Source organism: Lipophrys pholis, assembly GCF_963383615.2.
Source record: "Lipophrys pholis genome assembly, chromosome: 19".
NCBI lineage: Eukaryota > Metazoa > Chordata > Actinopteri > Blenniiformes > Blenniidae > Lipophrys > Lipophrys pholis.
Window position 1 is genome coordinate 20,740,476 of NC_137647.1, and position 27,108 is coordinate 20,767,583.

General features: G+C 43.0%; 2 protein-coding genes across 2 annotated transcripts; one reads left to right on the forward strand and one right to left on the reverse strand.

The window, feature by feature from the left end:
- On the reverse strand, positions 1 to 13,795 carry LOC308125062 (integrin beta-3-like). The gene is given in 16 exon segments (XM_080488548.1): positions 1 to 1,263; positions 1,355 to 1,521; positions 1,767 to 1,886; positions 1,997 to 2,097; positions 3,002 to 3,224; positions 9,077 to 9,506; positions 9,584 to 9,718; positions 9,799 to 9,888; positions 9,975 to 10,070; positions 10,290 to 10,451; positions 10,543 to 10,719; positions 10,721 to 10,800; positions 10,803 to 11,051; positions 11,319 to 11,523; positions 11,778 to 11,863; positions 13,667 to 13,795. Coding segments are annotated over 16 exon segments (2,454 nt in total). The 5' UTR covers positions 13,734 to 13,795; the 3' UTR covers positions 1 to 1,197.
- A 12,657-nt stretch (positions 13,796 to 26,452) lies between these two features.
- Positions 26,453 to 26,788, forward strand: rprml (reprimo-like; the record flags this gene model as incomplete). Its single annotated transcript, XM_080488629.1, has 1 exon — positions 26,453 to 26,788. The coding sequence occupies one exon, from the start codon at positions 26,453 to 26,455 to the stop codon at positions 26,786 to 26,788; it is 336 nt and encodes a 111-aa protein (XP_080344755.1).
- Between the last annotated feature and the right edge of the window lie 320 nt (positions 26,789 to 27,108).

The window sequence follows — 27,108 nt, forward strand, 5'->3', positions numbered from 1 at the left end:
TTTCAAATGCAACATGGACCCCTGATATTACTGTAATAACAGCATGAATGTTTTTTGTAGGTTTTTTTTTCTTTCAAAAGGTCACTGTACCATATCTATCATAATGCTGTCGCCACAACAGATGCACATTATAAAAGGGGAAGTGATCCTCTCTATGAAAAGCATTAAAATATTTATAAACAATTTACTAACTCGATACAAGGCACAATTTGGGAGTGTTGATAAAAGTCTGATCTCACCTTTATAAAAAAAATAAGACAAAGAACGAATACAAACATTTCTATTTTAGATAATTATTATCATAATAATCCAAACAGTATTTGACAGTACAAGTCTACAAGTTTTAGACTCGCTGCAGCTGCAGTGTGTGATATTATTATGTGGCCATAACATATTCATCGGAATATTGCAGAAATCAAGTGAAAACAAGTTAAACCTCTTAGCTACAACCTGAAGGGTTTTGTAAAAACGCGTTGAACCAGAAGATGGGGCAGTGAGTCCTGTATCAAAAACAGAAGAAGCAGCAGCTGCAGATTTTATAAATCTAATAAGAAAAAACTTTGTCAAGCAGAAAACAGCTCAAACTCTGAAAAACATTCACTCACTACTGCCACCCACTGGCATTAATCAAGTCTCACGTACAGCAAACTTTAAGGCCAAACACTGCAGGGGGCAGAAAACCGCCGCAGAAGCAGTTTCCATGACTGTAAATTCACGGTAAAGATGTTTATGTCCTGTTGCATGCGTGTGCCACACTAGTGTTTATACCAGTGGTTCTCAACCTGAGGTCGTAGCTCTTGTTATGGTAGCGTCGGAGACATGCAAAACTGGCCAGTGCTTTAACGTGAAAAGATATTGCTTTCTGCATGTCGGTGACACTGGGTCCACCAGCTTCGTGATAATCAGAGGATCCGGAAATAAAAAAAAGGTGGTCGACCACTGAGTTGAACAAAGCTACATCCCCGACACAGCGCAGAAAAGGCCTCGAAGTGGACTCATATTGACAGTTCTAGTCTTTTTGTTTGTTGGTTTGTTTTTACAGTATATACATCATTTCTCTGACAGCAGTTAGCACTTTTCCGCCACAGTAGACGGTCACAGGACAGTGTTTAAGTATCTTCTCTGCTTCCATTTCTGCGCTGCTACATTCCACGTCTGTCGCGACGCCCCTGAGTTTGTCCTCGCTGGCACTCGCCGTCAGTTCCCTCGGTACGCTACGTTTTTGAAGGTAGAGGTGGCTTCCTTGTACAGAGGGTTGTTAGCCTGGGGAATCAAAACGGAGGGGGGGATGCAGTTTAATATCAATGAAAAGCCGCAAGTGTTCCAGCTGCATCTCCTCTCTAATTTTTCTCACCGTGTCCCATTTGGCTTTGGCTCTCTCCTCTTCAAACTTGGCGAACTCTCTGCGGTCGTGGATGGTCACCAGCAGCTTCCAGATCAGCAGGCCGACCAGGCCCAGTAGCAGGATGGCTCCAGCCACTGCCATTAGAACCACCAAGATGTCCGGACCCTCGGGGCACTCTGAGACGCAAGTTACAGGAGAAAGCGGAGAATCGGTCTCCAGTGCTGGGATCTGGGATGTTTGCTATGTAGCTGAGTACACTCATAGAATGACGCAATCCTGCCGTTTCACAATCATCTGGAACATCGTCAGGAACTACCGGAGCTCTGGGTAACAGGCTGCAAACCGTATTCGGCAAGATAGCAATATGTTCTGATGACGTGCCAACTCTGAAACGCTCGCCAATGTTCCACACGCCAAGTACCTGGTTCCTTCACCACAAACAGGATGGAGTTCCCGCTGTCGTCCTCGTAGTACTGGAAGTGCACCACACAGTCAACCTCGTCTTTGTACGAGCAGTTCACTGCGTTCGTGTCATGGAACACTGCGGGATGAAGAAGCGGGTGAGTGTGTAGAAAATGCAACTGTTTGGAAGTATAACGAACCAAGGTTTTACAGGTTAAAAAGCCACATGAACATTGAAAGTGTTCTCACCCAGTTCGTCCACTACTTCAATTTTATTCCTGCAGATCCGATTGCAGCTGTTGTCTTTGACGTACTGTCCTCTCTTGAAGTGCTGACACTCAACGCACGCCCTGCGAACACAGCCCGTGCACAGCACGTTTCAGGATTTTAGGTTCAGATGAAGGGGCAGATAGCAGCGAGAAGGACAGGCCGAAGTTTGAACTTTCTCCACGCTATGCCTGGATTACTTAAGTGGGAAATATGTGTGGGAGCTGCCTGTGATAACTCCTCGGAGAACTGAGCAACTCCATGAAATGTTTTCACATCATTCATCCAGCAAGTGGTGAACAAGACTGAAAATTCTTCAATTGAATTTATTTTTCTTTATATAGCCAATAGTCATTATTCAGTCACTGATCTTATAACCAAACACAGTATGTGTCCAATACAAAATATTAGCTCTGATATGAAATAAAACAAGTGTCTGGATACTTATTATTACCTGGATTGTGTGTAAATTGTATCAGAATTGATTAATTAGGATGAAAAAATGAATTATATTGTATATCAGCACTGCAAATTGAGTGCAAAATGGAGGCCACCAGAGGTCCCAATCTGCTCACAATTAGATGATGTAAGAAAACCTTAATGACTAACTTTCTAGAATCCATCAGACCCAGTATAACTAAGCACTTGTTTGATGGCAGTAGAGGGCATGCACTCTGTTTTTCTTTACTTGGGCAGATCAGAGATCAGATACTGGGTCTGTAGCTTTTCTTGAAGGAAATATTGGGGTTTAATAATAGTAGGAAGTTGGAATCTGCAGTATTAGTGTGTCTGTACATGTTCTGATTTATTTTATTTTTTTTAAGTTTTGTGTGAAGGGTCTTTAATAAAACAACGGACCCTGTACTCTTACCTCTAATGGCATCTCAAGGGCAGAAATCACTGGTGCTTGTGAGAGTTTGTAAAACCTATAAGAAAGCCTATTTCATTCATTGAAACGCAGGGTGGTGGGCATGGTGGTGGACCTACTTTTTTATGGTGCAGGAATCAGGGCAAGTGGGGCATTTCTCGCAGGTCTGTCCGTAGGCACCGGGCTGGGTGCACTGACACGCCCCGCACTCGCAGCTGCCGCGGCCGCTGCACAGCAGGCCGTTGCTGGACGTGCAGGCGTCGATCCGCGTGCTGCAGTTGCAGTTCTCTCCTTTCCAGCCGGCGTCACACTGGCAGATGCCACAACTACATTTCCCATGATCTGAAAGAAAGACAGCGAGTGAAGCGGGCCGGTCCCGTCCTCATGCACGGAAACAATCCTGTTCAGTGTGTGTCAGTTACGACTCAGGTTCCAGTGTTGATGATCAGAAGATCACATGGAGGAGGCTGGACACAAACAAACATAATAATACAGTGGAATTGCGCCAGTCATTGTGTGTGTTGAACAGGATGTGGTGGGTTGGTCCCCAGGAAATGGGCTGATGCCATTGTAATGTGTGTGTGTGTGTGATAGTGTGCATTTGCACGTGTGTGTGTAATCTTGTTAGGATATGGTTTTTGATTAAGGCCACAGTTGTGATGGCTGCGTTCAGGGACGACGAGGCTAATGAATGCATTACTTCAACCAGAAGACCCCACAAGTAATCCTGTACAAACGTCTGTCGGTGTGTGTGTTCGTTCTTGTGGAAGGTGTTTGTCACCTGTGTATTTAAATACATGTCCCAGGACTGATTATTACAGTGTAACTGTGGATTTATATGTATATTTCACAATAATTGGGGTAAAGGTGCAGAAAATGTGTTGTTTGCATCGTCAGTAATTATTCTTTTTATCAATAGTTGGTTAAACTGATTGAGTTGCTGAAAATTTCTTAAAAATAATGCACTAATCCTGTTTTGTAAGTACATAATTTCAAGCATCTTCACACAATACCTTGCATAACCTTTCTCTTCTCATCTCCTCCTCTTACTTTGACAAAGCTGAATAACGAAATAACTTGGTAAATAAATGTTTTTTTTGCAGCTGAGCTACTCAGAGGAAGACAACATGCTTTTATCCTAATCGTTTCCATTCAGACCACGACAGATTATAGAAGACACTCTAATGATGGCTGATCTCATTATGGGCAGACAAACACAATGAGAAGAAGACTAACACTTCCTCGGACATGCCTGAAGTGAAGAAACTTGAAAGCCAGGTCATTGGCAGCAGTGACCCAACTATTCAGCTCGATGGATTACTGAGCAACACGCCACGTAAACAAATGAAGCCATCCTGGAAACGGCCCGAGACTTCAGCTCCTAGCAGGAAACCAAACAGGATTCTGCACTGGATGACTAAAGTGAGTGAGTCACGGCCCAGCTGAATCAGATCAGAGCAAAGAGTAGTCATGAAATGTCACAGGAGGGGTTCAAGGGTCCCTGACGCCAGAGCTCACAACAAATCACTTGTGAACACGGCGAAACAAGTACCCAGAATCCACCCTGTGGAGGGCGGCCTTGCTGTAAGACTGTGTCTATGGCAATGAAAGGGATCAGACATGCTTGGTTTGTTGTGTTAATGGTTAACAGGCTCACGTATAGAGAAGCGCCGTGCAGCCGCTGATCTCTCTGGCTCCGTCACCAAGATAAGAGCTGAGACATGTAGACAAACTTTACGGCATCATAAATCAGTAACATCTCATGTACTCAGAACTCGGCTGAGGAAGGAGACTTGTTCTCATTGAGCGTGAAGCTGGGTCAAACACACACACACACACACACACACACACACACACACACACACACACACACACACACACACACACACACACACACACACACACACACACAAAAGGGAGTTATTATGTTTACGTCATGCTCCTCTCCCTCTCTGTAAGATTTCGCAGTAATCCTGTCAATTAATCACATGCTGGAGCTTTACAGAACGAGGGCCCACGACCGAAAATACCAGAAGCGGGATAAACAGAGCGAGAAGAGAGCATTGAAAGTGCTCGAGGAGAAGAGGGAAGAGAATCAAGTGAGCAGAGGGAAGAGCTTTTTGGGCAAAAAGCCAGCTAAGGAATGTAAACTTTCCTGTTCCCTCCTCGTTCGTATTTATGAGCCCCGAGGTGGTGCTTGCTGACTCCTGCTCGTGCTCCGGCCCTGTGCCAGTCCCACAGCCCCTCAGCAGCGAAGAAATGCACAGCCACAGGGGGATATCACAGAGTAGCTGCAATCGAGGTGGGGCCGTGGGACGGTTCGTCTGTAAAGACTACATTACGGCTGCACTGAGGCAACATCGAAACACGGCAGCCCCAAATTAAGCCCTGTGGGCTGTCTTACACCAGCCATGGCTTTGTGTGCCTAAGAGAGTGTGTGCATCTAAGCCCTGCATGTCAACACCGATGTCTCAATACTGATTTGTTCAAAAAAACAAGAGCAAGCTCCCTTCAGAGACAGACAGAGAAGTTGTTGCTTCTTGTTTAAAGCCTATATGCCTTACAAGTCTACAGGACTGTCTCAGAAAATTAGAATATTGTGATAAAGGTCTTTATTTTCTGTAATGCAATTAAAAAAACAAAAATGTCATACATTCTGGATTCATTACACATCAACTGAAATATTGCAAGCCTTTTATTATTTTAATATTGCTGATTATGGCATACAGCTTAAGAAAACTCAAATATCCTATCTCAAAAAATTAGAATATTTCCTCAGACCAAGTAAAAAAAAAAGATTTATAACAGCAAAACAAAATCAAACATTTGAAAATGTCAATTAATGCACTCAGTACTTGGTTGGGAACCCTTTTGCACGGATTACTGCATCAATGCGGCGTGGCATGGAAGCAATCAGCCTGTGGCATTGCTGAGGTGTTATGGAGGCCCAGGATGCTTCAATAGCGGCCTTTAGCTCATTTGCATTATTGGGTCTGGTGTCTTTCAGCTTCTTCTTCACAATACCCCACAAATTCTCTATGGGGTTCAGGTCAGGGGAGTTGGCAGGCCAATCGAGGACAGTAATGCCATGGTCAGTACACCAGTTACTGGTGGTTTTGGCACTGTGGGCAGGTGCCAGATCATGCTGGAAAATGAAATCATCATCTCCATAGAGCTTTTCAACAGATGGAAGCATGTAGTGCTCTAAAATCTCTTGGTACACAGCTGCATTGACTCTGGACTTGATGAAACACAGTGGACCAGCACCAGCAGCTGACATGGCTCCCCAAACCATTGCTGACTGTGGGAACTTCACACTGGATTTCAAGCAACTTGGATTGTGCTCCTCTCCAGCCTTCCTCCAGACTCTAGCGCCTTGACTTCCAAATGAAATACAAAACTTGCTTTCGTCTGAAAACAGGACTCTGGACCACTCTGCAACTGTCCAGTGCTTCTTTTCCATAGCCCAAGTCAGACGCTTCTTCCGTTGTCTTGAGTTCAGGAGTGGCTTGACCATGGGAATACGGCTATTGTAGCCCATTTCCCGGACACGTCTGTGAACGGTGGCTTTTGATACCTGGACTCCAGCTTCAGTCCACTGTCTTTGAAGCTCCCCCAAATTCTGGAAGCGGCTCTTCTTCACAATGCTGTTAAGGCTGCGGTCCTCTCTCTTGGTTGTGCAGCGTTTCCTGCCACATTTCCTCCTTCCAACAGACTTTTTGTGAATGTGCTTTGAAACTGCACTCTGTGAACAGCCTGCTCTTTTAGAAATTTCTTTTTGTGTCTTACCCTCCTGATGGAGGGTGTCAATGATGGTCCTCTGGACAGCAGTCAGGTTAGCAGTCTTCCCCATACTTGTGATTTAGTTTACTGAACCAAGCTGAGTGTTTTTAAAGGCTCAGGGAAACCCTTGCAGGTGTTTCGAGTTAATTAGACGATTCAAGTGATTAGTTAAATAGCCTGCTAGTATACTTTTTCATGATATTCTAATATTTTGAGATAGGATATTTGAGTTTTCTTAAGCTGTATGCCATAATCAGCAATATTAAAACGACAAAAGGCTTGCAATATTTCAGTTGATGTGTAATGAATCCAGAATGTATGACATTTTCATGTTTTTAGTTGCATTACAGAAAATAAAGGACTTTAACACAATATTCAAATTTTCTGAGACAGTCCTGTATAATTACCAGGAAAGAGATGAAACCTAAAGGTCTCATGAGTCTGTGATGTCTTTACTTCACATATACAGTATATACATATTATGTTTGTGACTGCGTGTGTTCATTAATAAATAGAAAAGGGCGTACATTATGACTTGCAAGTGAGTGAAAATACAAATGAATTATGTCAAACTGGAAACTTTGCACTGCGAAAAAGGGACATTCGCAAATTTAATGTCACTCACCACAATATTTGTCCACCTAGATTTTAATTAATATCCCCTTGTAAAATATTTTGTAATACTCTATTTTGATCTGAGTTCATTAGAAAACAGCAACACGTTAATACCCTTGCATACATTGTTTACTAGCTACAAAAACACATTATTTCTATATGTGTAGAAATTAGTTTGATAATAACGTCACTTCATGACCAGAAATAGTCTCATTATTAATGACACATTATTGTGCATATTTTCACTGGGCTGATACGTTGTCTCATGTGGAAACTTCCCAGATGACAACTTCACGATGTCCCAGGTTCAAGGACGTACTGAAGAAAATGATACTTTCAGTTTGGCTCATTGAAATTCTCGGTGCCCTGTTAGAATGTATAAAAAGTACGAGTCCAAAGTGTTGAGGATTCACAAAAGTCACCCAGATACTGTGCAAAGCTTCTGTTTCCATTGCTGGTTCTTACACTTCCTATTGTGGTCACTGACAGCATGTTTTAGTTAAGCCCTGTCGGTCTTAACTCATGTTTTTCTCCAAGTCCATAATCCATGTCTGTAGCGCAGGAATTACATTAAGTATTTTCAGTCCATCAGGAGATACCTCGTTGACTCTGCTTGTTTCCTTCCGCTTACCAAAGCTCCTCCATGGCCAAAGAAAGCAATGTTCATAGGCTGAGAGGGAGTTCTCTTCCAGCAGGATATGGTCAACATGACACTCACCTCACTCCCTTCCACGCAGAGTTCAAGTTTGTTATTCTTAATACACGCAAACATGAATTAGCCTCCTTTCCACTCTGCTATTGCTCAAGCCCCCGCCTCACAACCGTGAAGCCAAACTGTTGAAACAATAAATTACCCAATAACAAAGCTCACTAAAGTTTTACCGCTGTAATTGAGTAACTATTCTCTGAGCTGTGGAGGCGTGCAAAAGGGAGTGCTAGAACTTTATGCAGTGAGCGGTGGGGACGCCACGCCGACTGCTGCAATAATTCACTAACACACCTTTAATAAGGTACCCACAACAAGTTTACAGACCCCACAGAGCATTAGTCTTTTGCATGCATTCCTCTCTATACACAGCAACTGCGTTCTGTAACTATTTACATGTCTTCTGCATGCAGTGATTTGGGTATTTAGTTAAAAAAAGAAGTGAAAACGTGATGATTTGTCCAGCTAAGGAGCAGAAACAGTGTAAACACAGATGTGTTTACAGACTAAGTGAGGCTCTGCATGTTCAGGTGAAGCCATGAAGGAGATAACGTGAATGAAACTTAACATCTAAATGAATGTGGAGCTGTGTTAATGTAAAGAAACCCCACAATGCAATAATGTACAAATCCCATAAACCAACATTTTGTTCACAACAGAACAGAAACCACAAATCAGATGTTGAAATTGAGAGATTTCATGATTTCATGGGAAATATTGGCTCGTTTTTGAATTTGATTGCAGAGACACGTCCGAAAAATGTTGAGGCAGGGTCACCATGTGTAACATCCACCTCCAGCCGGATTTAAACACGTTGGAAGGAAAAGTTTCTGGAGAGGAATGTGGTCCTCTTGCTGTCTGGTGAACAGTTATGGGGCTGAAATGCTTGAGATTTCTTTTTGCGATGCTCAAAATGTTTTTTTAATAGTGAAATACAAACTCGTCAAGTATGAAGCCATGCTGTTGCGATGGATGCAACGTGTGGTTTCGCCTCGCAGAAATCCATATTCTTTGCTCCCTTACATTGTATATTCAGAGAACATCCGCCTGATCTCGCGCACATCGAGCTAAAGAAGGTGCATCTACTCACCTGAGCAAAGGGCCCCTTTGAATCGCAGACAGTTGAAGTCGTCACACTCGCAGAACTTTCCCCAAACTTGACCGAACTCGTTGGCGTGACAGGAGCACTGGCCGCACAGACAGTCGCCCCTCCCGTTGCAGATCGGGCTGCCCGGTTTGGGGATGCAGTTAGCGTCATCGGACGGACTGTAGTCTTCCACGGAGCACTCGCAGTGCGGGCCCAGCCGACCCGGGTGACACTGGCACACGCCACACTCGTGGGTCCCGTTTCCATTGCTACAGAGGGGGCTGTCCGCCTCCGCGCTGGCCTCGCAGTCACAACCACAGGCAAAATCCACTGTGATCTCCAGAGAATCTTTGAATCCTCGAGGTTTGATGAAAAAAGTGCGACTCTTTTCTTTCGGGCAGCCGCGCAGCTGAGCCTCCACACTGAATGACACCTGAGGAAGAATTTTCATGATTATCCACACAGGGAAACACTGAATCCATTTCGACCCGACATATAAACTCTACGCACTGTGTCTCCAATCTTGAGGCCAGAGCAGGACTTGAGTCCTTTAATAATCTCTCCGTTCAAGCAGGTAGCGTTGTAGGAGAGGTCCAACTCCTCTGGGACGTCCAATTGCTCCAGCTCCACTTTGGAACGGATTTTCTGCTCAACAGGAAGTAATTAATCACATGAGTTGCAATTTCACACATGAACTGTATAAATGTGCATATTACATTTCTTACCGCATAGGCCTGTTCGATTAACTCAATAACGTTTCCAGAGTCGTCAGACAGAGTTCCTACAGTGGTGCCGGGAATCAGTTTACTATACTCCTGAGAGAGCAGACAACCAAAGAAAAACTCTGTCAAAGCTGTTTATATTTTGTAACGAGGATAAACCATACTGGCGCACTGTTTACCTTGTAAAGCGGTTCCACATAGCTGGTCACAGCAAAAACTAAGTTGATGTTGTTTTCAGACATTTTTTCATTGATAAGTCCCAATGAGGGATAGTCCTGAAACAAACGAGAAGCATGTAATCCTGGAAAGAAGCCGTCTGTCCAATTCTCACATCATTCATAGTTGAATCCCCATTTCTTGGATTAACAGTGACTGAACTTGAATTATCTTTAATACCAAGAAGTGGGTTTGCTTTGAATACAAGGAACAGGGATCCCATAAACTGGACCTCTCACAAACATTCACAAACTGAATCAAGTTAGCATTTGTTTTACCAGCACGGTGGATTTGTTGTAAACGTTGTCGCTGTCGAGGTGACACAGTCCGTCGTTCGGCTGGACGATGCCCGCCACGCGTCCATCCAGGGCGATGTGCGTTTTGGCGTCTGTCGTGAACACCAGAAGGTGCGAGGCATCTGGACGCCAGCCAATCCTTTCCTAATGACGACGGACATGAAGCACAAGTTAAAAGAAAATACTGGTAAAGTGAGTAGAGTGGTGACATATTGAGTTGATCGCGTTTGCACACCTTGCACACCACGGCCTGCATGACCGCGTCAAATCCGCCCTCCGGAGCGTCCCTGTTTCTCGACACCTGCTGTTTCTCCACCTCCTCCGTGAAGCGAGCCACTTGCTCGGTCAGCGACAACACATGCTTGAACCCGAACTGAGCCAGGCACACATCGCTGATCCTGTTTGCATTGGGTGAGAGCAGAGTAGGCGTGAACGTCCGTCAGGAAGAATCGATATACTTGAAGATCTTCCGCCACGCGCTCGCCACCTACTCATCACAAGGGTTCGTGACGGCCTTTGGAGGAAAGGTGTACATGTACGGAGACACGCTCTTATCCACGAACGCTCCGAAGCCCATGCGCAGGTTGCTCGTGGTTCGGCCCATCGCCACAGCCAGCTTGTTTCCCAAAGTGACCAGACGAGCCAAGTCGTCCTTCATGGAAAACGAGAGGTCCATCAGGTAGTAGAGATCCACGGGGTAGTCTGCAACCTGTTTCACGCTCACAGTGAATCGCTTGGCGTCTCCTGCGAGTGGAAGAAGGAGCACAAGTTTGAGAAACAGTAAGTTACTAATGTAATGCCATTAGTCATCTTCAACATTCTCCAATGTACCTATCGGACTGTTTCCTGGTGTCATGGCAACTTTATAGATGATCCCTTCCTCTCACTGTCCAAATGCATGTCAGGTTAATCGTGTGCATGTCTTGGGCCCTTGTTCTCAAGCTTTAAGTAACTTATGAGGACCTCCGTTAAAAGAAACGACGGGCCAAAGATGACTGTGTGTGAACAGACCTGGTCTCAGCACCATGTGGAGTTTCTGGGGCCTGATCTGCGTGACATCATCGGCCGCCCCCGAGGCCTTGTTGCTGAGCGGATCATCCCTCTGGATGTTCAGGGAGCTGATAGGAAACTCCAGAGTGGCCTCACTGCATCCGCCTTCCAGCAGATTCTCTTTCAGGTCGCAGCGAGAAGTGCTGGATCCCCCCTGACCAAACTCCTACAACAACCACATCCATTCTGTTGATCACTCGAGAAACAATAAGTCCTCACTGATGATGGTGCTTATTAGAGTATAGGGACAAAAACAACAGCTGTATTTTGCGATTTTCACTCCACAGGCTGAAGTGTAGAAGCGGTTTGAAGCGTTTCTTTGAAGTAACAAGAAGAAGAATGTTGTTGGCAAATTTTGTTCCAACTTGCTTTAGTGAGCAATGAATAGGAGGAGCAACCAGACACTGTGTATGTTTTTACCTGCTGAGAGCACCACGCACAGCTCGGGTGAACTGCCAGGCACTGTTGACAAGTGGTCACTCCTTGTGAAGTGCAAATGTTGGAACCTGACAGAAATGACAGCAAAGGCAAATTACGAGATCAGCCTGTTTCCTTGCAATAATGTTTGTTATGAGTATCACTTTCATAAAGCCCCCAGTTTCAGCTCAACCTGCGCTGCATTGAAACCACAGAAACAAACAGCTCTGTGCTTGATTTGTTGTTCCGGTCTAGACCGACGCCTTCCTGCCTTTTAGGACTCAAATTTCTTGATCTGTGGAGGTTCGCTGGCACCCTTCTGCACCATGTTGTCTTCTGGCTCTGACACTGTCTAGTCCTGAGGTCTGCAACACGTGGCTCTGGAGCCACTTGTGGCTCTACGGCCCCTCTGTTGTGGCTCAATAAAGGTTAGACAATTATTTTGTAGTAATAAACATCTTAAATTACACGCCGGACTCATTTTCAAAATGAAACTTTAGCTAAAGTGCTTTAAAACGTGTTCAGAAATGGCACAAATAAATGAATAAATAGACAAATAAATAAATAAATAAAACATGAAAAAATGTGTAAAAGAAAAACGATAAAGAAAATCCAAGTCTAAAATAATAATTCTAAAAAATTGGTAAAATGGCTACAAGGAATAAAACTGCTTAAATTCAGAAAACAGATTAATCCACTGGAAAGAAAAAAAGGAAGAAAAACATTCAGAAAAAAAAAAGAGTCAAAAACAGTTAAATATCTAATGTTTACTTTTCTATGTTGCACTAGTGGAACTTCGATGCAACATAAGACTGTTTTTGTACATATGGCAAATCTTTACAGTTTCATACATTGTCTTATCTTCAATGTTTCATTTGGTGGAAAGTGACAAAAATGGCTCTTTTGGTCATAAAAGACAGAGTGTGTTCTTTTCTCTCTTATCTCTGCCCTGACTCCACCTCTGACTGGTGCTGTTGCTTCTGCAAGTCTTGTTCTGTACAATTCTTTGATGGAAACGTTTTCCTGCCACCTCATGCTCATGTCATGCTCATGTTTGCTTGTGCAGGAATTGTTGTTTTTTGTTGTTTGTATGATCTCGATCCTGTGACATGACTGTGCAGATTTGTTGTATGGTAAAATAAAGAAAACTTTTAACAAAACATTCAAAATCAAAGTCTGCCGGAATTGAATGAAATCTACATTGAACGTGTCACTATTTAATTTAGCAGGTGAGCAAATTCTAATTTTGTGTTTGTTATCTTTTATGGCCTCTGGGTGTGGCACACTCAAGTTCAAACACTGCCAGTCACTAAATGTACCACTTTCTTCATGTAGTATAGTCTTACAAAACATTAAACATTTTAAATTAAATGATTGATCTAACTATTACTTATTTATTGAGATAAGAGCATGTCATGGTAAGCCTATTTGTTGTTTTTTAATCTAAAGTTTTTGTTATTATAGTTTTATCAAGCAAATAAATGGAAATTCTATTAATAGACTAAAGTGTTTAGTTCAACAAGTCGTGTAAAGTGTAATCAGATTAAAACTAAACTGCACATGTGTGTTTGAACAGCTCAAGTAATGATTTTCCTGTGTGTCACCTTCGGAGTGTTTTCTCTGCCTTATAAGGGAAGGTGGTGAAAGCTCCAGTGGAGCAGCGCAATTTACTCCGAACAGGGAAGCGAATAGATTCATTCATTCTGAGGAGTTTATATTAAATGTCTGCGATCAATGGCTCATATCTGTATTGTAAATATGCAGTGGCAAATATGAAAGCGCCACTCAAGTTCAGAAAGCAGGTGAACATTTCGGAAGTAGCCCTCGGAAATAAAAGTCACTATAATAATGATAATAATAATTTAGGAAATAAAACAACAATAGATTCTTACCGGGAGCGTTTGAGGCTGTGGACAGAAGGGAAAGCAGGATGAATAGGCGGTGTGATAAAGTTGCCATGGCTGGAGAGTGGAGGATTGTGTGTGTTCCCCGTGGGTTCCTCCACTTTGAGCGCTTTTCCTCATTCCGCATGTTGATCTCACGGCCTCTCCCTTCCCCTCTCCCTCTCCCTCTCCCTCGCCCTCTCTCTCTCGCCCTCTCTCTCTCCCTCTCCCTCCATCCGATCTTCATGTCACAGACCTGCACAGACTCGTCTCAGGCTCCGATAACCTCCAATGCCACAATATCTGACGAGTTCCGGCAAAATAACGGGAAGATAGAAATACTTCAAGAGAGACTCGTCTATCGGTGAATATGTGTTTTTTGTTTTTTTTCTTGCAGGGGCGGATCAAGACACTTTTGTTTGAGTGACAGAGAAGAACCCAAGGGACCCATTAACTAAGATTCTGTATAAAGTGCATCCTTATCAATGCCAAAATCATAAACACACTATCAAATAATTACTTAAATGTGTCATTGATTAATTAATACTAGAATTAAATACATACATGTCATTAAATATGTTAATAATTCATTAGAATATCAATTTATTTATTACAGTATTAAACCTTTTTTTTTTTTTTTTTTTATATTATTTCATGGTCACGTGTTACTTCGCGTGTGTATTTTGTCCGTCAAACTCGTCCATCACAGTCAGTGGGCAGATCCTCACACCTGATTGGTTCCCTTGCACATCAAGTCAAGACAGATCGATCCCAGATTGATTAATGGATTGTTGCAGAGCGAGTGAACATATTCCGATACGCTGGGTGGTGCTGTATAGTAAAGTCTGCTCCTTGCGCTCCGTAAAACTCCACTAATCTCCAAAACTTTATTTGCGTCTGACAAAAACCAAGGCGCAGACTCTGAGATAGTTAAACGCTTCAGTGGTGAGAGACCTTTTACACTCTAAAACACATGTGTCAAACTCAAGGCCCGCGGGCCAAATGTGGCTCGCCACGTTATTTTATGTGGCCCGCCACGTTATTTTATGTGGCCCGCGAGAGCTTCAAGGTCTGATTGTCTTTAAAAAAATACCGTAGTGTTTTCAACAGACGCGCAGAGGACGCCTTGGGGTGCGCGTCTATTGGCAACATTACGGTAATTACATGTGCCTTCGTTCAGGCGGAAATAATTGTGAATTTGTGCATATCCAGATTAAGATATTCCCCGCGCCGACCAGTGTTCCACCCGACGACAGACAACCCCCGTGAGAACCACACACGGCGGCGAGGGGCGAACCCCCCCCCTGTCCCGCGTGCGCTGCGTTGAGGCACTGACACGGGGTCACGAGGGCCGAACGAAGTGCGCGGTGCGGCATGTTGGAAGAGGGACGGGGCGACTGCTCCCCCCAGACGCAGTTCAAGCCCCGGGCGGAGCGGTGTTAAGAATAAAAAAAAAAAACGCCTTCAAAAATTTGATTTACTGTTGTTTATGCACTTTTGCACCAACTGCAAAATATAATTTTATCCAGTAGTGAGGTTTGTTTCTTTGAGCTCACGATATCTTTGTAAAACTGCATTGACCATAAACTACATTTCCCACAATGCATGCCGATTCTATTCATTTTAAAATACTAAAGATTTAATCTTGCAGTTTTGTTACAATCTGGCCCATTTACAATTTGTGTACAATTTATATATGATGTTATATTATATTACACGTGAAGATTGCAGTGTATAAACATCAATGCAATTTTCAACAAGTAGAATTGAGAAATATAAATGATCCCAAAATGTCCAGGAAGAGAAAACCTGATGCAGATGAAAGGCTGTTTCATGAACGATGGGGAGGAGAAGACATGTTTGTGCTTCAAGGAGAAAAAACAGTTTGTCTTTAGTGTTCTGAGGCGTGTCGGTTGTCAAAGAGTAAAATATAAGTCCACATCTTGACACCAAGTACGGTGGTAAGTATGACAAAGTTAAACTTAACAGAGCAACTAGCCAGATCTATATTTTTATATCTATGCAAATGCATATGTAATATTTGTAATATGAGTCAGTAATAAAGTCAGAGTTATTTAAAATTGAGGAGTAGTTACATTTATTTTACATTATATTTATTTACATTTAGTTACATTTATACTGTCTTACAGTTACATTTGGCCCTTTGAGGGCAGCCATGATGCTGACGTGGCCCTCGGTGGAAATGAGTTTGACACTCCTGCTCTAAAACATCTCTCACCAACTCCATAGAAAGTTCCTGCGGATCCTCCGGTAATGTAGCCGCCATGTTCTTAAATTCTTCAGACCAAAGCAATGGATCTAATTAGATCAGCGTTAGCTCCGCCCACTGACTGGGAAGTTTGACAGATAAAATAAATTCATGAAGCAACATCAGACCGTGACATCATCAATTAAATAGTGAAATAATTATATCTGTCCTTTGTTTTACATCAAATTAATTGGATTGATTTTGTGAGCTTTGTTCGTGGGAACAGCATGCATCTCGAACGCATCCTGAGATGGTGGCGTTGCAGGAAAATACTTCAAACGTAATACGTAGACGTCATCAGTGCGTGCCGTGTTTTCATTTAAGAGAATGGGCTGGAGTAAGTTATATAGTCTATCCAACTTTCCAAAGAAACTCTGGAAGAGGACATGGACGTCTACACCTGGGGGTCTCAATGTTAACGCCAGGTCTGAACGGGACCCATGTTTATTTGCATGAGCCCCCGTCCAAATTAACATGGTGCATGGAAGCTTTCAGATGTATTCAAACTTTATGGCAAATAAATGTGAATTAAAAAAAATATATATTTAAAAAAAAAAAAAGCAATATTGGAGAAAATCATTAAACTAAATTGAAACCGTGGGGAAAAGATGAGCAACATAACACATTCAGAATTTGAAAAGATCCAAGAAGATGTTCAGCAGAAAATACAGTGGAATAAAGTCTGCAACAGCCATGAGAAACCATGTGCCTCATCACAATGAGAGCAGCATCTCTGCTAAAGGCTGAGAAGAGTAGACCTCAATTCAACGTGGACAAATAGACACAGTCATCAATAATGCAAACATTTTACATTTTGAAAATCACACAGAGTGTTGTAAAACAATATATTAGCATAAGGTTTGCCCAGTATTTTGACTGGTACACATGTGCAATATTCTATATGTGTGTAAATCTGTGTATAACATGATCTTTGGTGCATTGTGAGTACATCGATTTGCACAGGAAGAAACAGGAAGTTACAGCTGTTATCACATATGGCCACATGTCTAATAAAAGGTTCTTCTTCTTTTTCTTCTTCTTCATCTTCTTCTTCTTATCATCATCATCATCATCATCATCATCATCATCATCATCATCATCATCATCATCATCATTATTATTATTATTATTATTATTATTATTATTATTATTATCATTTGTAAGCTCTGCCTCTTGATTACTTTTCCATCGAGAAGTGTGTGTGTGTGTGTGTGTGTGTGTGTGTGTGTGTGTGTGTGTGTGTGTGTGTGTGTGTGTGTGTGTGTAAGTTGTAACTTAAATGAATTAAAACTTGATTAAACTAAAAATGTGTAGTATGGAATTAGTCAATAACTAGCTGTTGGAAACTATATTTTGCATGTCACTCTGCCCTCTAGTGGATAGAATAAAGCAGTGGCTCATTTACATAAAGGTTTGCTGAAAATAGTGAAAAAGAAATATAGTTAATAATAATAATAATAATAATAATAATAATAATAATAATAATAATAATAATAATGATAACAACAATAACAATAATAATAATAATAATAATAATAACAACCCCTAATGTTTTCTAAGTATCTGTATAAATTAATAAAACATTCCAACACTATGAATGAAGAGATATTGTTGTTGTTTTTTAATTCAAGATGTGAAAAAACAGATTCACACATTTACTTTATAATGTCATGTATTCCACACATTTTATTTTATTTTTTTTAATTTTTCATTCATATGTCATTCATACTCTGAGCTATCTGATATAACATGTCTCATAACATAAAGCTCAGGGAGAAGTTACCACTTCTGAAACAAGAGAAAACACACAGGAAGAGCATGAGGAAGACGATCAGATGCTCCTGGATGATGCGCCACACAAATCCACTTTTGGAAGTATGTGAGGTCAAAGCGTGTGAGGTGGATGTATAACGTGTGACGGTGCTCGTATGTGCAGACAATGCTTCTTATCTCTGCATTTGTCCCTTTATTGAATCTCCATCCCTGTGCCTCGCTCCTTATTTTCTGAGCGGTTGCTAAGCTACTGCCACCCGTGTTCAAGAATTGCTGCGAGAAGAAATGACAGAAATACAAAAATAAGTAGAAAAGCTATAATAGTCAACTGTTAGCTGGCATTAAGCTCTGTGTGTGGGCGGATGGTGCGGGTAGTACACAGTGGGCAATGACAATCCCACTCTCCTATTGACTGATTTGGATCTATTGGCTGCAGAGCCATGGTGGCGAACGCCCCCACAGATGAAGGGCATTTTAGTGTAGTGCCGGTTGTACCGAAGAGAAAAAAAAAAAAAAGCCCCAGACTGGGTCAGATGGCAGCCAATTAAAGTAGGAGCAAGAAGCAAAGAGTGGAGGGAGAAAGGGGGGCGGAGGGGTCCTGACCTGTGTTACAGATCTATCGGGAGCCCTTTAAGCTGTTTTTTTTTTCTTCTTTCTCTTTTTGAACGCTGTCGCACAGAGCCAATATCACAACTCGATCGTTTTCAGACAGAATCAGTGTTTGGCTAAGAAGGGCGAGCTTACCCTTCCCTGCTTCCTCGGGTTTAACCAGCAGGGGGGAGGGTCAGGTGGGAGGATATGAGTTTTTCCTCAGGTGAATGGTCCGCGGGCTTATGAAACGTGGCCCCAACGGAACAATGTGTATTTTGTGTTGCGATGCTTTGCTATTCGATGTGCCTGCTCCTCTGGCCCCCCTCTCGGGATCCTGCAGCTTGTGTTACCGCTCCCGGGGGACGACAGCTTATATGTGGAGGGAAGAGAAAACAAAGAAATAAACCTTTGGAGGAAGAGGTGGAGCGCAGGAGGTCTAATGGACGGAGGCTGGCGGCTCTCGAGGTCAACGAGACCTCGACCGGGGACAAGACCTCCAATTTTCATTTACTTGGATTTAAAAGTTCATGCACAACATCTAAACATGAAAACTAAACTCTCCAGCTCGCCGTATGTTTCAAAGCCAATCGTGTCCAACTGTGTCTCGCCAGGCGTTTCGCACAATGTACTTTTCTGACAGTTCCACCGGCACCAATTCAGAATATAAAGGAGACGACTGGAACGGAGGGAAGGGACAGCAGGAACAAAGGCTGCAAAGTGCTGGATGAAAGTGAGACAGTCGATGTGATGTACTCAGATGGAAATAAGGTTAATGGGTGTACCGATTGAGTGCATGAGATGTCTGCACCGGGGCGACGGAGGAGAAACTCTCCGGCTGGATTCCAGCCGACAGTCTGCCGAAGGAGCACTCTGAGCGAGGATGTAAAGTCCTCCAGCAGATCAACACGATGAACCCGCAGGTTTAATGACGGATACTTGCTTGGTACGGATGTAGGGCAGCACTCTGCCGCGGTGCTGCGCCCTTACGATCTGTATCACTGTGTAGCTTAATTACTCTATTTACATTTACATGATTAGGAGTCCCAGAGGGGGCAGACCCAAACATGGCCTCTCACATTTTATTTTCATGATTCACTCATATCTACTGAAAAAGTGAAACGCCCTTTGGAGAAGACAGTCAAGAGGAACGTCTGCCCCCTTCTGGGAGGAGGCGGGGCGGGATGGGGTCGGGGGCTTTAAACCGGGTTTATCAGCGTCTCAACAACAGGGAGCGATGTCGGGGCGCAGCGCGGTGGAAAGGGAGGTGGGCGGGGTCAAACACCATTTCTGTGTTGCTAGGGATGTCTTCACTTAGTTTGTGTTGCTAGGCTGCCAATTCCCTTGTGCTAAGTGGAAACAGCCCCCCCCACCCCCCCCCACCCGCCCCCTCCCACCCTCCCCCTCCACCCCCACCCCACCCCCCCTGCCCCCACCGTCCATGCACCTCATCACTCCCTCCCTTTTTTCCTTCTCCTCCAAACCAAAATAACTTCACCAACCATCTGTCACCGGGCTCACAAGTCCACTGTTGCTAAGGAACAAGTGAGCAGACACCCGCATTTATGTATGCATCCTCATATGAATATATCTTCATATACAAGTTACACTAACAATAGCCGCAGGTTTGGAGGAGAAAGAATCCTCCCGTGGGTTCCTGAGTCAACGGGCTGTGAAGCGAGTCCTCAGATGCTCCGCGGAGAGTCTGAAGCAGCGAGGCAGCAACAGGTTAATTAAATTACGACTTCTTCAAGAGGAAAAACTTCAGTGGCGACGCAAATCTTCTCAAGGGTTCGATACGGAGCTCAAATGTGGGCTGTCGTGTCCACTCTGGACCCTTCAACACACCACAACTTTCTCTAACTAAATTTAAAAAAAGGACCGAATGCACGTTGAACATCTGAGCTAAAAAAAACCCAACAAACATTCTCTCAAAACTCAACAGGTGTGCGCGCCGGTGAACCTGAAAGAAAAGGTTTGTTCTATAATCTGACTGAGGCGGCCGCCCCGCCACAACGCCGTTTTCATGTAATCGCATCGTTTGTTTGGAAACGGGTTCCGGAGTGGAGAACTTAGAAAAGGCCGCCTGGGCTTTGACATGTGGATTGGCATTAGCTGAAAACAATGATGTCATCGTCCCACCTGGCAACCTGTAACCCTCGGCGACGTCAACAACAACAACAACGACAGCAATGGCGGACTACGTGCTCTAGATGGAGCTGCAGAAGCTTATGAGGCCATTTGGTTTGATAAGGGGAAATGTTAGATTTGTTGATTTCTCCATTTTTGCATGTCTTCTTCGCTGTTTTTGGTGTGTTGGTGTGGCAGCGTTACAGATTGGAGAAGGCCTACGTCCAGCAGTGGATTATCTAAAGGCTGTTAATGAATGAATGAATGAATGAATGAATGGACACAGATGTTTTCCGTGTGGACGGGAAGCTATTTATGAACGACGGGGAGAAACAGGGTCTTGGCTCGTGTGGCCAGGGCCTCGGTTTTGTCAATTATTCCATTGGAGAACAAGATGGCGTTAGGACTTGAGGACGAGCCCACACTGCTCCCAGGACACACAGACTTCTACCATCTGAATGTCTCTATCCTTCCATTCCGTCTCATGATATCACCACGTTGTTCACCCAACACCTTCCTCCTCAGCAACTTCAACCACCTCATCACTCCCCCCACCATGACGTCTCTTCTCCTGAAGACCTTCATGCAGCTTTTTTTTTTCCAACAATGTTTTTTTATTTTCTTTTTACATTTTTAACAAAGTATGAACACTGGAACAATCTAAACACTACATGAACACATACGCCCTCTCAGACTACAAAAAAGAAAGAAAGACAGAAAACATAAAATCAGAAACATAACTCAGTTAAAGATTTGTGTAGTGATGTCCCGATCCGATCGGTAGATATCGGATCGGGGCCGATATTGGTGATTTGTGACTGATCGGGAATCGGCAAATCCAGCCGATCACCCCGCTGATGTAAAAAAACCCCCCCAAAAATACCTTTTACACGTCAGCTGCCCTAAAGCGAGCCCCGTTTGCGACCTGCCGTAAACTGACATTCGCAACGTCACGGACTACAAGCTCCGGTCGAGCTGCAGAAGCTAGATGCAGGCGGAGCGGGGCCACAGACCTATAAAACTAGAGTTATATATAGGGGTTTATGTGTTTTTGTGCAGGAGTCCACTTCTAAATTTCTATGTGGTGTGTTGTGTTTGGTCAGTCACAGCGCCCCTAAAGGCGTGGCATGTGTACTACATGCCCTGAAGCCTCGTGTTGAGCCGTGTTCATAGTGATTTATTTGCCACAAAATCCAGGTGAAGTTGTTTAAGTTAACATAAATAAGAGATACAAGACTGCAGAGTGTAATTGGGTTTTTGTTGTTATGACTGAATAAAGTTTAAATAAGTTCGTAAGTCATTCTGAGAAGAACATTGATTCAATAAGTGAGTTTTACAATAATTTCTGGCTAAACAAAGCTTCTGCCAATAGCGCTTTCAGCTTCAGACATCTTAGTAGCTCCAAAAATACACTATTGAGTATATTTGCAATAGCAATGTGAGTATCGGATCGGGAAAGTATCGGTATCGGCCGATACTCATTTCTGAAAAATCGGATCGGTATCGGAGGCAAAAAAGTGTTATCGGGACATCCCTAGTTTTGTATATCTTATATTTTCAGGGTTTAATCCCAAAATGATCTTTCATGCACTTTTCCATAGTTTTGCTCCGAAATCTCCATAGAAATCTGAGCTGGTGCAGAACTCTCTCCACACAACGCACCACCACAAACTACATCACTTCTCCTCTGACATTCAAATCCTCTTTATTTCCAGAGCTTTGTACGCAGACAGTGGAAGACGTCTCCCACAGGACTTTCAATCCCCGGCCTGGACTCGTACCAAAGTCAACCTGTTCAGACTGGCTCATCTCACAAACCATCTCCCACCTCTCAGCCTGCAAAACACTTTCCTTTTCTCATAATCTGCACGGCGCGTCGTCTCCATCGTGTTTTGTGTCCGGCTGTAAGGTGATGTAGTGGTTTTCACGCTCGCTTTACCCGCATTGCACGCCATCCTCACAAAGAGCAAACAACCAGAGATTTCAATTTTAAATACAAAATTAATGGATTGTGCCGTAGTTGTTGGCAGTCTTGATTCACAACATGAAGAGCCTTGGTTTGAGTCTCAGATTTGCGTGTGTGTGTGTGTGTGTGTGTGTGTGTGTGTGTGTGTGTGTGTGTGTGTGTGTGTGTGTGTGTGTGTGTGTGCGATGCTAAGTTATAGCATAGGACATGGAAGAGTGGATTAAAACTGTTAAAGTTATGTTAAAATTATTAAAAACTTGATAAATCAAAATCTAAATAAGTTAGAAAATAAAGATCCTTTTTTCTCTTCCCTTCTTCTTATTTTTTGTGAACGTTTTTGAGGTTTAGAGCATCCACAGTTTGTTGTTGGGGGTCTGTCTGCAGAGGATTTACATATTGACAAAGGGATTAGGTGTAAATATGAGCTGCTGCTCATAATCACACTGTACTGAATAATAGAACAAAAGCAACCTGATTTTACATGCTGACGATTAATTTGCAGCAGCAGCTAATGAGACGATTCGATCCCATTGCACACACACACACACACACACACACACACACACACACACACACACACACACACACACACACACACACACACACACACACACACACACACACACACACACACACACACACACACACACACACGCACACATAAACACACACGCGCCCGCGCAAAAGTGGTTATTGTTCTTCTGTAATGAAGCCTTAATACATTATGTGCGTAAACCATCTCAAGGTTCATAAAAGGTATTTACGTCTGGAGCTAATCGCTGTTTGTTTGTACACATGCTCACCAGCTGAAAGCTGCTTAGCCCCAAACATCGGGAGCATCCCAAATTCAATTTCAAGGTCTTCGTTTTTTTTGTTTTTTTTCCCCTATTCAGACAAACAGCGGATTAATCTTTCACAGATTCTGAACACAATTCTTGAGCTATTATGCCAAACCAGTTCAGTAGAATCAGTTCGATTCCACGTCCGCAGGAGTACAAATAGCACGTTGAGTAAGTTTGAAAACAACTCTGCTCCAGCAGTTCCATATTATTTGTATATAATTTAATCATATTAGCAGTTTAGACGTGATTACATCCACTTTAATCCTTTGGAGGCGCTTGTACAATGAATATTAAAATGGTCTGTCACGACCTGCCTCTATTTTGATGTTTATAATGTTCATATCTTCTTGCATCATTTAAAAGTCCATGAACATCTGCAAGGATGTTTTTTTCTTCTTCTTCTTCTCCAAAACATGAACTCTGACACCATTAAATGAAACCCTGCATTATGCATGAGTGAGCATGCATGAGAAATCAAGGAGAAAGACATCAGTATCATTTAAACAGACTTTGGTAAACTGATCACTTCTGCAAGTTATTTGCACGTTAAGCGTCACACAGCTCCGCCTGTTTTTTTTTTTTTTCTTCTTCTTTGCAGCTCACGTTGCAGTGGATTCAACCCCACCTGTCTGCAATAATTAGCACATTACACACAAAGTGATGCTTGAATGACACGCTTCATCAAAAAGCCGAACAGAAAGGAAGGAGTGTCATTTCAGCTTCATTGTAATAAAAGGAAAACAGCGAGCATGGGAGAGGGGAGGTTGGGCTTTGTTATTTCTGATGAATATATTTGCCATGGTTCAGTCAGAGCTTATCAATTCATGTCGTTTCTAAGTTTATCTGCTTGGTACGGTGGCCTGGAAGTGCAAGACACAACAGCAAAAATTGAGAAAAGACTGTAAAATCCCCCAAAACTACAAAATCCAAAAAACACTAACCCGCAAAAAAAGAAATAAACAAAACAAAAACACAAAAATTGAACACTCAACCACTTCAACATCATGTTTAAGTCTGTATGTTCATTATATATGTATCCTGTGTTTCAGTGATGTTGTTTGATGTCAAGCTTATCTTTTTTTGTGTTTTTTTTTAAACTACAACTATTCATAGTTTTTATTGGTTCATATATTATTATAGTTTTTATCTTTTTGACTTATTCTAGTTGTACTTTTCCACCACAAGAGTCGTCTTTTAATTTCATTGTACCTGTACAATAACAATAAAAAATTCTATTCTATTAAGAAAACACTACCAAATTTAAAAGCACTACACCGAGTTTATCCATCATTATTTTTATGTGGTGCATGAGTATGAGGAGATACTTGCTATAATCTAACAATTAGCATTGCGCCTTTTGAAGACACGTTTGACAGAACTAGCGTTAACGGACCTGGCCTGAACATGTGTTTCAGGTGATCCGATCACAAGTGGCGAGCCCTAAAGACCAGTGTGAACAGGCACCAAAGCGCTTCCACTCAAACCACTTCCTGACGTGGTCCGTGATGCATCCGACCGCAGAGGTTTTGTGGCGTCAACAGCATGCATCGTGAGCGCTTTCCGGGGCAGTGGAAAAATACTTCACACGTAAACAAACATCAGTGTGCGCCATGTTTCCGTTTAAGGGAACGCGCCAGTCTGAGTCGTACAGTCTTGCACATGGACATTTGTGCCTGGAGGTCTGCAGAGACACGGTGTCTTATAGCGGCCTATGCAGAGCTATACACAATCCCATCTCAAGTGGTCAGCCCGAGATGCATGAGACGGACACTTAAAAACACTCTGGGTCAGGATTCCACACATGTGATCAGATAAAAAAAAAAAAGCTACTCCAGACAAAAAGACGAAATGTGCTTCTGTCCAATCAGCAACTGGCATTTCATTGGCAGCTCGTCCAATCAGTGACGACCCCTGCCATCATGAAGTACCTACCTTTTCCCTTGTGCCTGTGAATTTTGTAGTGTTTTTTGAATTTTACAAGAGCCATTGTGTTTTTCTCAATTTGGTTTCTGTTATTTATTTATTTTTTAATCTTTCTGGCTTTTGTATAATGTTTTGTGCTTATATTCTAGTGTTTTGCCTTTCCAGGCCACCCGACTGTGAATATACTGTAAATATGAGCTGCCTATCTATCTATCTATCTATCTATCTATCTATCTATCTATCTATCTATCTATCTATCTATCTATCTATCTATCTATCTATCTATCTATCTATCTATCTATCTATCTATCTATCTATCTATCTATCTATCGATGTTTAAGTCTATAAATACCACCTCAGTTTCTTATTGCTTTTCCAGAGCAGATGACAATTCGCTGCTGGCATGGATCCTAATTGAACTGAATATTTTCAAGTTTGAAGAGATTTTGAACACATTTATAAGAAACCCTCATGTAAAGCATGTGAGTCAATACTGGTGAGGCTCTGAGCTGTTATTGATGTGCATACTGGAAGAAGAACACTTTAAGAAAAACAAACATCCAAGCTTATGAGCCATTAAGTTCCATCAATGTTTGAGAAGTAATTTCTAGTGAAGCATCACTTGAAGGAAATACTTTCACTCACTGGCACTAAGTGGAAACAAATTCACTTTGTGAACTTGACAGGATCATTGAAATAGTTTTAAACCTACCTTTTCCAGTTTAGCTTTGCCCACTTGAATCATATAATCACGTGGAAATAAGAACAAACCTGAAAGTAAATCTACATTTTCAACGTAATTTATTTATTTTCCTCCATATGCAGCAGCGCATTACGAGAGGCCACCTGACTGTCTCCCTCAGAGATGAGTGGTGCTGCGCTCTACGGGGAACTCATCATCACTTTAAAACGCACCAGAGACTTGGCACAAAAGAAGCGCTCGCGGGCGAGCTCGGGCGCACAGGGAGTATCTCTTATTACACCGGGGGGAAACACTGTTTCGCACTTTGCACGCTGTTTTGAGGACTCTCTGAAAATCCTTTAAGAAACACGGACCTGAACTTGAAGAAACTTACTTCTGTTCACCCGACGAGGGGCTCCTTGCCGGTGATGTAGCTGTGGCCATTACGCACTCGGATCTTTGCGTCCAGATCAGCACTTAGGAATTTCAATTTTCGTTTCCTTCCTCTTCATTTCTGCCTGATCAGTCACATGACGCAAAGTTGCGCTCGGAGTCCAGGTTTTGTGGCGAGACTGTATCAATTGGAGTCGCGTGCTTTGTTGCCGAAAACCGGAAAGCAAACATGAATGTGTCTTTTTTTAACATGACACAGGGTGCGCTATTTAACGGGAGTCAGACCTTCGCCGGGACTCTGGCCACATATTCCAGCAACAGCACCGACAACGTGGTGACCGGGGATGGCGGAGGATCGCTGGTGCTGCTGCAAGAGGAGCGCAAACTCTTCGTCATGCGCGTGGTACAAATCGCGGTGCTGTGCGTGCTGTCGCTCACCGTCATCTTCGGGATCTTTTTCCTCGGGTGCAACCTCATGATTAAATCGGAGAGCATGATTAACTTCTTGGTGAAGGAGCGGAGACCGTCCAAAGACGTAGAGACCGTCATGATCGGGCTCAGCTAATGCAGTGAGATCATGGCGCGGTGGGGGACCCTGGGACCCGGAGCACCTGTTCAACCGCTGATCAACATCTGCATCTGCATGTTTCACCGTATCAAAGGAGCGCTCTCCAGTGAGGAAAAGATATGCAAAACAACTTCACATTCCCTTCCTTGAAAAAGAAAGAAAGAAAGAAAGAAAAGTCCAGGAACTCCAGGAAAGTAGCCCAGCGACCAATGTTTGTGCGTAAAGTTCGTGCGTAAAATACGAACACTTGTTTACATGTGGGCCGCCCGTTAACGCTCTCCAGCGGATTTGACGTTGCCAACTTGAACAAAGTGACG